Here is an 11,699-nt window from a genome sequence, read left to right on the forward strand (position 1 = left end):
GTAGATGGCACTATATAGAAACCTTTTGAAAAGGGTTCTGCTATTATTATGATGTCAAGCTTGTTAAAGTAGAAGCGTTTTCATAAAGGTTCTGTATAGAACCATGTACAGCACATTCTCCAGTCTGAAGACCCTTTTCATGATGCAAAGAACCCTTTAATCATGCAAAGGGTTCTTTGAGTGTTCATGGTTCGATACAGAACCATTTTCTTTACTATAGAGCCCTTGAAGAACCATCAACAGGTCAGCACATTCTTAGTGCATTGACTACATTTCTTCACTTTAGAATGAAGCAGTGGTCATCAACCCTGCTCGTGGAGATCTGCCTTGTCAGAGTTAAGCTCCAACCGTGATCAACTCCATCTGATCCATGTAATCTTTGCCTTGTTATTGTGTTGTTTACAGTGGTTGGTTAGCTGAAAAAGGTGTATTCTCTTTGTGATGGGGTGATAAATGTAGGTAGGTGGATCTCCAGGAAGAGAGTCGGAGACCACTGGAATAGAGGGCCAGTTTGTCTTGATTTACACCTAACTACTAAAGTATTGATATGAATCAAAAGATGCTCTGGTCATAAACATATTCAACGGAAAACTACACATAGGCCTCAACAACTGAATCTAATTATTTTTTACATATAGTGCACCTTTATTATATCATCCATTTCTTTCAGGAGGCTTGTGTTCAGTTTTTTTAATGAAATCTGCAGGGATGTTTTTCCACACCTCCAAAGTTCAGTCGTACAAGTTGGTTGCATTTTTCGCTTCTCACAATCCAAATAATCCCAAACACATTCAGTGATGTTGAGGTCTGGACTTTTGTGTTTTCTTGATTTTTTTTTAATCTATTTTCTTTTCGCAGTAAAGGGCTTCTTGACAGCTACACGTCCTTTCAGACTCATAGTGCTAATTGTCTTCTCAGAATGGAAGGATGGACAGAAACAGCTGTTTGATGTTTTCAGATCTGAAGCAAGAGTGGAGCTTGATTTTCTCCTCTCTCTCAAAGATGAAAGCTTTAAGAGCTGTTTATCTGAAGGGGGACAGTTTTGGTGGTCTTCCAGGCCTTGCAGTGTTATTTAGGTTATCTAAGCTTACTAGCTGTTTTGACTGGTAACTCAAAAAGGCTGTGTCTTTACAGTAAGTGAAAATAGAATATAACCACACAGACTGGCTTTTTGCACTAACTCCGCCTTTTAAATCATGTGACTGTATAAGACCACAGTGCCTACTCAGGCTGTAATATTCATATCTACCATGAACAAAAACAAGGCAGCACTGGGAGAAGCTGTGCTCAAGGGCAAATTAGACAGTAAAGTTATTTGGTATTATCCAGAATATAAGAGACTGCTATCTTTCAATCACTTCACGTAAGTATTAAATAAATAAATAATGAAAATGTCTGTTTAAGAGTGACATTTGCTAAAAAGGTAACATTACGTAGTAGAATAGAACGATGTTGGTTGATATGCTGTAGTGGATCACACCACTTCATGTTTAAGACTTTATTGCCCATCTGGGCAAAAAGGGAATTTGCATACTTCTATCATATCAAGTTTATTCTGGCATTGTAGTTTTTAGCAATTAAAGGGGAACTCCACCAATTTTTCAAAATTTCTACATAAGTAGTTAAGATGTAAAATCACTCAGAGTGGTTTGAAGTGAGATGGTTCATCTGTAGAGAAACTTATTGACTCAGATTTCTTTACAATGGTGGTGATAGGAGGGGTCACAATGTCTGCAGTGCAGATATGGCCATTTTATTTACTATCCAAAACCACTAGTGAAACTACACTTGCCTTCCAAGTTTTGATGACGGTAAAATAGTCATAAATCTGAAAAAAAATGTTTCTTAGGGGATTATTTTACCTCACAGGCATGTACCTTTGCGCTCCACCATAAATAGATTAAAGTAAACTGATTAAAAGACATTTTTGGACAAAATTTCACAAATCCTCCTTAAAACAATGTCTCAAACATCAGGCCAAGTATTCATAACCATTTCATGTAATAACTCTCTGTAAGGGAGCTTTTACAGGCAGATGTCTGGTTCCCATCACCACCACTGTAAACCTTTCTGACTCTAAGTTTCTCTAGAACAGAGCATTTCACACCAAACCACTCTGATTGACTCTGTTTACGTCTCAACCATGTAATTATGCAGATATTTTGGTCATGTTTCTAAATGATTATGTACTGTCCTTTGTTATTGCCTTACCAAAACATTTGAATACTTCTTCAGATTAACTTGTTTAAAGATTAACAGATTAAATTGTTTCAATCAAAAAAAAAAAAAATGTTTTTATAGCCATAGGTTGCTTATTTTTATATACAGATATTCATATACAGATGTAACAAATGTAGATGTAAGCAATAGCTGTAACAAATCAAACAGGGATGGTAACCCAGAGAGAAAGAGTGGGTGGTAAGAATGTCACAGCTTGGAAGTAAAGCAGTATGTATGTATATATATATATATATATATATAATATATATATATATATATATATGATATATATATGTATATACCTATATATACTATATATATAAATCTATTTCCTTTTCTCAGTAATGGCAGGATGTTGCTATGCAACCTTACTGAAACTGGCAAACTGAAACTTTCGCAGTAAAGAGCTATATAAATCTATTTCCTTTTCTCAGTAATGGCAAGATGTTGCTATGCAACCTTACTGAAACTGCCAATTAAAGGCTCTGATAACACATTATATATAGATCTAAAATGCACATAGATATAAATGCAAATATATATATGCAAACACAAAAAAATGCACGTCATTTTAATAAGACTTTTAAATTTTGAAAAATATATTTCTTACTGATGTTTAAAGTCAATTCAGCAAGTGTTTCCTAGGTGCTCTAACATTTACAGCTCTATGCAAAAGTCAGAGACCATCTGTTTTTCTTAATGGCAGATGCTGTTTACACTAAGCGCATATAGAATGATGTTGCTATGCAAATAGCAAGATTTTACTATTTACACATAGGGTCCTAAGTAGCATCATGCTATTAACAGTTAGGATTGGTTGCACCAGAGAACTTGTAGAGAGGAGAATTACCACTCTGTAATGTCTTCTGGGTTTCTCAAACACTAGAGGGCGCTCCTGAGCGAGTCCAAAATAAATGGGTTTATATGGAGCATTTGAGTAAAGTCATAGTTTATAAATGCTTGAACATATTTAAGATAAAAGAATACATTAATTTCCTAAACACAGAACAGCTTAAACAATTTAACACCTCTATTATATTTTTAAGAGCTTTTAAACTAATTATAAGAGTTTAAAACGGTGCCTCATGTATGTACCTGACATCAATGAGCATGAACAGCCAATCAGCACTCAGTAGCAGTAATGCTAGCTTTGTACTGCACAAAACTGGTTTGCTGTAGAAAAAAGGGAAACATACAGGTGAGTTTTCTTTGCTTTTTTAGTGAAATAAATCCTTCTACTTTCTAAAATTAAAGGAAAGTTCTGGGCGAGTGATTAGAAACTATTTAACCTTTCGTTTTCAGCCATTGAGCTCACCCCCATTCACTGAGGACTCGCCATTTACTGTTTTACAATCCTGTTGTTGATATAACAGGGGAAATAGGAAGTGCCCAGGCTCCTCATAAACTGACTGTGGTTGTGCCACCTGACTTTTCAGACTAATTTCAAATTAAACAAGCATCTGCTTAGACGCTCATAGAAACTTTTGTCCTTGAACTTGAGTTTATACTTACATTCTTCAATTAATAATAAAAACATTTATTATAATAATTTCACATTTCCATGGGTTTCCTGAGGTCAGACTTTTTTTTAATTTGTGAAAGAGCTACTGACCTCACTTGAGGTCACTTGGGTCTTTTTTATGATGCTATACCCTGGCCCCTCTTTTGTAAAAGCATGTCAAAATAAAAATGCTTTGTTTTTGGTTGTGCCACTTGACATTTGAGGAAGTAAGAACTTGCAGACAAAAGTTCTTTGGTGACTTGAGCACTTTTAAAGTTGCTGTATTTTACCATATGATTTTTACTGTAAAGTTTTCAAATATAAAACAATGCTAAACTATTTTATTTAGAATTTTATATAATAAAAGACCCTTTTTTTGTTTTCTTATTCAACATATATGGGTGGACATTTGCACCACCTGATATTTTTAGACTTGTGGATCCAAAAAGAAACTAAAATGAATTTTATATGGATTCACTGAAAATTGTTTAACATAAAAGAGGTATTATTGAATAATTTGCTATATGGCATGCATTTATTAAGTATTTTTTGGGCAAATAATGGACTTAGACACAAAAAATGCCATCATGTCAATGACCCTTAAGCTGGCACCAAAAAGAGGAAACACAATCATAATTAAAACTAAAATTAAGTTTTGAATCTAAAGATGCCCTGAAGTTCTCGAATGACAATATTGAGAACATTTAGCTAGCAGCACCCAATCCCAATTAAATGAAATGAAGCGTCTGCTAACTTTCCCAGGTCCTTTAAGCCTTTTTAAGCTTGTATGACCAGAAAAACAATATCTAGCATTAGCAGAGGATGCAGTTTTAACATGACCGCCATGTTGTAATTGAACAACAGCTTGTTTTCTGCTTTCAGACCCAGAGGGAGGCTAAGAGAGGCACAAACTGAATTGCAGCTATACTGAAAAGGTTCATCTGCATGTCAAATTACCGTTTGTATATGCACACATCTCATTTAATATTTTTGATCCCAAAATTGAAACCTCAAACCTTTTGAAAACTAATCCTAAACAGGGAAGATAGAATACCCCAAAACATTTTATTAGTCTCCATTAGGACTATGTTATTGATTATGGGCTCATTTTCTTACATCTTTGTAAAATAGGAAGTACAGGAAAAGGGCACGTCACTGTGTGAAGGCATTAGTTTCCTTTTTCTCTTTTAGTTGCTAATTAGATGACTCACGACTGAACTTCAGCAGTAGTTGATGTTCTGTCTTTATAATTGATGTAGAACAAAGCAGGATTGACTGCCATGTTAGGCAATTCTTAAGCCAGAAGAGCCTTCTAAGCACATCAGATTGAGGTAAATATATGATTATGATGAAATACAGCATTTTTAGATGAAATTGAAAGCTAATGCAATGTAATTACTTGCTTATTACCTGTAATGGGCTATTGTTTTTTGAGGGACCATTGCACATTGAACTGAATTCTGCATAATTTAGTCTTTGAGATGTAAACAGTCATTAAGTGGTTTGTGAAGTGGTTTACTGTAGAGTGTACAGTGGTGCTGAGAAGAACCAGAAGTCGCAATGCCTACAACACAAATATAGTCATTTTCTGACTAATGCTAGTGCTAATTCTGGAAAAAAAAGGTTTCTTTGGGGACTATTTTGAAACGCCCTGCATGTACCCCTCCACCAAGGAAAGAATACATTTTGGGTCTAATCTTTACCTCGAACTACCATAAAACAATATGTCAGACATTAGGTCGAGTATTTATAAACACTTCATGTAATAACTTCCTGTGAGGGAGGTTTTAGAAGCGTTACACTCTTCAGACGTCTGGTTCCCATCACAACCACTGTGAACAATTTTGAGGTTTCTGTGAAACTCGTAATGACTTTGTTTACATTTTAACATTTTAATCATGCAAAAGCGTTGAAATGTTGGTGGAATCCCCCTGAAGTTTTTTTGTGTTTTGTTTTGTGGTCCAGTTAAAGCCTACATTTGTTTAGGTGGTTTCAGGACATGCATATATATACACCAGCCCTTCATTTGCAACTGATTTGATGAGGTTGATTGCATCACAGCAGCTGTTTTCCTCAGGATTTCCTTTCCTTTTCAAGTTGCGGTCAGAAATTTTGTGGCGCCGCGTACGCTTTGACAGGGTAAGTCAGCTCTGCTCTTCTGTTATTTGATATGTATTTGAGGGGATTAAATGTAAAGTTGACACTATTGTAAATGTAAAAGTTCAACATTCAAAGCTTCCTGTTTCAGTCATTTTTGGAACATTTTGTTGAAATGAAATGCAGTTTCAGGATTTGTTTAAGGATATTTACATGCTGTGCCACTTCAAGCAATATTCCGTTTTTTGTCATTTTGCTTTATAATGAAACAAGCAGTGTTCATCAGACAGACAGCTGTTGAGAATTTCAGGACTTAATATAAATAATCAATTTTTTCATGAAACATATTAACAGAAGAACTACATGAAGAAAGTGGCCTCCAGTAAGCCGTCGGTCTGATCAACACTGTTGGGATATAATGGAATACAAGTATTGGGAATATATGTTCAGAATAGAGAAATTAAGTGTATTCAGTCCAAGTCACATTTTGTAAAAGCAGTATTCAGAATACAGTTACACATTTTTACAGTTTTACATTTTTAGGAGAATACTTTTATAATGATTACACACTAAATAAAAACATACAGTCTTCAAAAGAAACACCATCAATGCTTGTTTATTAACTATCTTAGAATCAGCACACAACATTAGACAAACTGTAAAGAGGAATTCAGTTAACTGGCTCTTTACAAACACTGAAGTTCCTACTAGAGCCTGATTAGCCTGATATATCAATGTGATCAGTTATTAATCTCAGTGTTACTGAGCTCTGCTAAAGCCTGAGTAGACTGATAAATCAATGTGATCAGTTATTAATCTCAGCTTTACTGAGCTCTTTTGAAGAATGAAAAAATGAATAATCTCCTCAGTAGTGGACATGTTTGAGCAGCAGTGGACTGAAGCAGCCGGCGAGAGAAAAAAGTTTGGGAATTTTTGGAACTTCATTTAAATAATAAGCTAATTTTTCATGAAACTTATTAACAAAATAGTTACAAGATGAAAACTGCCCACTAGTAACAGCCAGGAAGAGTGTTTTTCCCATGTATTGTAAATGTATTCTGAATATATTACTTTCTATGTGTTTTATTGGAATACTTTACTGGATACATTTAGGACAGTATATTCAGTATTCTGCCATCAATACTTTACTTTTGTTTTTAAGTATTTTGCGCAACCCTGTTCATGAACTGTGCAAAATTGGGATACTTTCTGGGAAATGTTCCAGGGGATCCACATAAAAGCTTGAAACTGTATTGAATGTAGATTTTATTTGGAAATTATAGACCCCATTTTTCACTTTTCACTGATTTTTTTTCAGGTAAAGTCAGACAGTAGCAGTTGTGCAAAAAGTGCAATAGCCTATCAGCAGTGCAGTAAAATCCTGTGTAGAACAGCAAAACACAACAATCATACTTGGCTAAATGAATGGTAATCATGGCTTTAGCCTATTATTGAACAACCAGGTTTAAATACATTGATAGCTTTTACATACTGTGGTGGACATGACAGGTCTTACAAGTTTCATAATAAATGACCAAAACAAACAATGGCTTTAAAAAGTGTCCCACTTTACCAGAAGACTATATGTAGCATATGTAGCAAATTTCTGAATATCATCAGTTGGAAAGTCCTTAAAACCTTAAAACTATAAGTTGACACATCCTTTACAATGAATAAACTTTAAAATGTAATTTTTCTGCAAACAATTTCTGTTTCTTTTTATCATATTGCAAAAAATAAAACATGAAATAGAAAGTGTGCCATAACTTTTATACCGACCACATTTTATCTTTTCTTCTCTCCGCCAATATGTTAAATTTAGCAAACAAACAGTAATTATGCATTAAAATAGAAAGTTTTCTTCCGACAACAGTGATATGTTCTCTGTGGAGGATGTGTTCACTTATTTTCACTTAGAAAATTAACAAAACCTAATTTTATTAGGGGTGCCCAAACTTTTGCATACAACTGTATTGTCAAATTTATATTGTCTGACTTTTGCAAAATTCACTGAACTGGATAATTAAATGTGTGGAATTAAAATATATTTGTAAAACATTTCCACAAACAATTGACTAAATCCCAATAAACTCTTGCAAATTTGACTGTAATGTGGGTATCCAAATGATTTTTTTGTCATGAAATGCACACAGAAGTCCAACAGCAATGCTAATATAATCACTTCTGACCATGTGCACTTCTGAAGACACTTCGATCATCCCTCAAACTAGCTCAGTAACACTGAGATTAATAACTGATCATCACATTGATTTATCAGTCTACTCAGGCTTTAGCAGAGCTCAGTAACACTGAGATTAATAACTGATCATCACATTGATTTATCAGTCTACTCAGGCTTTAGCAGAGCTCAGTAACACTGGGATTAATAACTGATCATCACATTGATTTATCAGTCTACTCAGGCTTTAGCAGAGCTCAGTAACACTGAGATTAATAACTGATCATCACATTGATTTATCAGTCTACTCAGGCTTTAGCAGGAGCCTTAGTGTTTGTAAAGAAGATGTTTGTTAAGGTCCTCTTTGGAGCCAGTTCACTGACAGTGCACTTGTCCTAAAATAGTTCATAAAAAGGATTTTAGAATCATACTTGTATGTTTTTTTCTATTTAGTGGGTAAATGTTGTAAAAGCATTCTAAAAATGTAAGAGTTAACTATATTTTAGAATATGTATTCTGAATTCTGAAGTACAGGACTGCAGTTTCATTTTTTTTGGTTAGGTTTTGAAAATGCTAATTTGAAAAAAATGTACTTTCATTATCCACTTTTGATGTTTGACATTCAAATGCTTGTATTTGAAGAAATATGACTTATGATCCTTTTTATTTCCCAAACAGTGATAAAAGCTGCATTCTTCCTCAAAGGTGACAGAATGAATTATATCAATGACTCCTACGACTATTTTTTCAATGACAATTGCACTTTTTTGCCTGAGTTGGATGATCATGAGGCCATCAGAGTGGTGTCACTGACCTTCTACTGCCTGACCTGTGTCCTTGGAGTCCCTGGGAATGCCATCGTGGTGTGGATTGCTGGTGTGAAGATGAAGAGGACAGTGAACACCACCTGGTTCCTTAACCTGGCCATCGCTGACCTTCTCTGCTGCCTCTCCGTACCTTTTACCATGGCAGAAATCCTTTTAGAAGGCCACTGGCCATATGGAAATGTCATGTGCAAGGTCCTGCCTGCTGTCATCGTTCTCAACATGTTTGCCAGCGTCTTCACGTTGAGCCTCATAGGTCTGGATCGCTTCATCCAGGTTGTTAAGCCAGTTTGGGCTCAGAATAATCGTAGCCAGGGGCTGGCTTGGGTATGCTGTGGTGTGGCCTGGGTCTTGGCTTTTCTCTTAAGCCTGCCCAACATGATCCTACGTGAGATTTACACTTCTGAAAACTACACGATCTGTGCATTCAATTTTGACATTGAGGAAGAAGACCTTTGCAAAGAAGACGGCGTTCATGACTCTTACAGGGCATTAACTGTCAGCAGGTTTGTGCTGGGCTTCCTGATACCTCTGCTGACCATAACAGCCTGCTACAGCCTCATCGCCCGGAAGGTCAGCAGCAGGCAGTTCCGCTCCGGAAGAGCGTTCCGCATTATGCTGGCCGTCGTCGTGGCCTTCTTTCTGTCCTGGTTGCCATATCACGTGCTGGGCTTGGTAGTGTCCTATGGTGGGCCGCAGGTCTCCAGGCTAGCTAGACCGATAGACCCATTGGTCATCTCTTTGGCATACATCAACAGCTGCATGAACCCTGTCCTGTATGTGTTCATGGGGCAGGATTTTAAAGAGAAAGTCAAGATGTCTCTGAGACGGATCTTCGAGAGAGCATTCAGTGAAGACGGCACACACTCTTCGGTGAACTCCAAAGGAGTGCAGTCTCACGCCACCAACACATCAGACGCACTCTGACCAAACACCGGTGGATTTACATGCATTTATATTGTATATAGTAGATCACTGACAGACAAAACCTGCATGCAACTCCTCTTGCATTAATTTTTTTAAACTGAACTGTACTAATACCTTATGCCAGTACCTTTCAGTAAAAGTGTAATATACACAATGTGGGCAAAAGCATTGGGACACCCCTCCTAATTATTGAGTTCAGGTGTTTCAGCCAAACCCATTGCTAACAGGCAGATAAAATCAAGCACATAGCCTTGCAGTCGCCATAGACAAACACTGGCAGTAGAATGGATTGTACTGATGACCTCAGTGACTTTAAATATAGCACTGTCAGCTATTATTGTGAAATGAAAGTGTCTAGAAGCAACAACAGCTCAGCCACAAAGCTGTAGACCACGCAAACTCAGAGTGGGGCCAGCAAGTGCTGAAGCTCACAGTGCCTATCCTCTGTTGAATCATTACTGAACTCTACTGAATGGATGGGCAAAACATCCCACTACACACTGCAAAATCTTGTAGAAAGCTTTGCAGAAGAGTGGAAGCTGTTAAAGCTGCAAAGGGGGACCAACTCCATTATAATGCCTATGGATTCATAATGGGATGTCATGAAAGCTCCTATAGGGTGTAATGTGTAGGTGTCCCATGTCTCAATACTTCTGTCCATATAGTGTGTGCGTATATATATATATGTACTGTACGTAACAGGGATAAGTATTATACTTAAGCTTATACTGCCGAGTATAATTGATATTTGTATGTATTTCACCTATACTTGTACTTAATGTTTTCATTCAGAAATGCTTCAGCAAAGTATAATTAAGTATTCTTGCTTTGTACATAAAGTGTACTTGGCTTATAGTTTGGGGAGCAATAGCTTAGAGTAAATAAATGAGTGGAACTGAACCTGATATTTTATCTATACATTGGGCCTCATTCACCAATACCTTCCTAATTTTTTCTTAAATTTGTTCTTGAGAAAGATTCTAAGAACAGGTCTACGTCAGATTCATGACGTGTTCTTAAACTCCAGAATTGTTCACTCAATTGTGCTCTTGAGCGTGTATAGATTCTGTTCTTACCTAAGAACAAACCCTTAATAAGAAAACATTGGTGAATGTCAGAATCTTCGTGAAAACTGCATAAATGGGTTTTAAGAACAGTAGGGTTAAGAACAGTTGGTGAATGAGGCCCAGGGTTATTAACCTACATGGAAACTTTTGGCTGATTTTATTGACAGTTCTTCCAAGGTGTGAGTTTGTTCTCTTTGTTTTGAACTGGAATGTCAATTTAAGTGGTTATATTCTTATATTTTGGCATAAAATACAATATTTGTTGGAAAATTTCGATTTTTAATAAAAACAGTTATATTCTTAATCCTGAGTATGTCTTGTGAATTTTTATGTGTAGTAAAACACTTCCACTGGTAGTGCTCATATTAGTTAAATTCAAGTCTACTTAAAGGTATACTTCAAATATTACAAAATAATACCTGAATAGAAACCTAGTATAATACTTTAAAGTGGAAAAAATATATAAGCAGTGAGCTATAAATATTAAGTTGACTTAAAGAATACTTGTAGCATAAAAACTATTAAACTAGTAGTTTATTGAGAGTATACTTTAAAGTGTAGTTTAATGAAGTAAAGCATGACTCTCTCCAGCATGGAGAGAAGAGAGTAAGCCATGGCTGGAAAGAGAGCCTTGTCGAAAGAGACAGCAAAAAAGGACCTTCAAAGAAGTAAGAGACATTTAGTTTAGATTATGTTTTGTTCACTAATGTGTGAACTGTATGTTGCACCCATGCTGGCTTGTCTGTGTGTGTCTCTGGGCCTGAATGGGCTCTGAGCCAGAGTGTCTCAACCCCTTCCAGGCTGCCGTCACAGTATATAACTAGTAAACTAACCGTATACCTGTAAGTTCACTTTTACTATAGTTCACAGTTTAGTTGCAGTCA

At 36.1% G+C, this 11,699-nt stretch overlaps 1 protein-coding gene across 1 annotated transcript; it reads left to right on the top strand.

The window, feature by feature from the left end:
* The first annotated feature begins 236 nt into the window (after nt 1-236).
* LOC118825291 (C3a anaphylatoxin chemotactic receptor) lies at nt 237-10,520 on the top strand. The gene is made up of 4 exons (XM_036595917.1): nt 237-1,363; nt 4,604-4,656; nt 5,687-5,860; nt 8,676-10,520. The coding sequence occupies exon 4, from the start codon at nt 8,711-8,713 to the stop codon at nt 9,746-9,748; it is 1,038 nt and encodes a 345-aa protein (XP_036451810.1). The 5' UTR covers nt 237-1,363; nt 4,604-4,656; nt 5,687-5,860; nt 8,676-8,710; the 3' UTR covers nt 9,749-10,520.
* Nucleotides 10,521-11,699: the final 1,179 nt, after the last annotated feature.

Source organism: Colossoma macropomum, unplaced genomic scaffold, assembly GCF_904425465.1.
Source record: "Colossoma macropomum unplaced genomic scaffold, Colossoma_macropomum, whole genome shotgun sequence".
Classification (NCBI taxonomy): domain Eukaryota; kingdom Metazoa; phylum Chordata; class Actinopteri; order Characiformes; family Serrasalmidae; genus Colossoma; species Colossoma macropomum.

Bases quoted from the DNA above. Each gene is read 5' to 3' on its own strand.
- LOC118825291 (XM_036595917.1), top strand. From the start codon at position 8,711: ATGAATTATATCAATGACTCCTACGACTATTTTTTCAATGACAATTGC.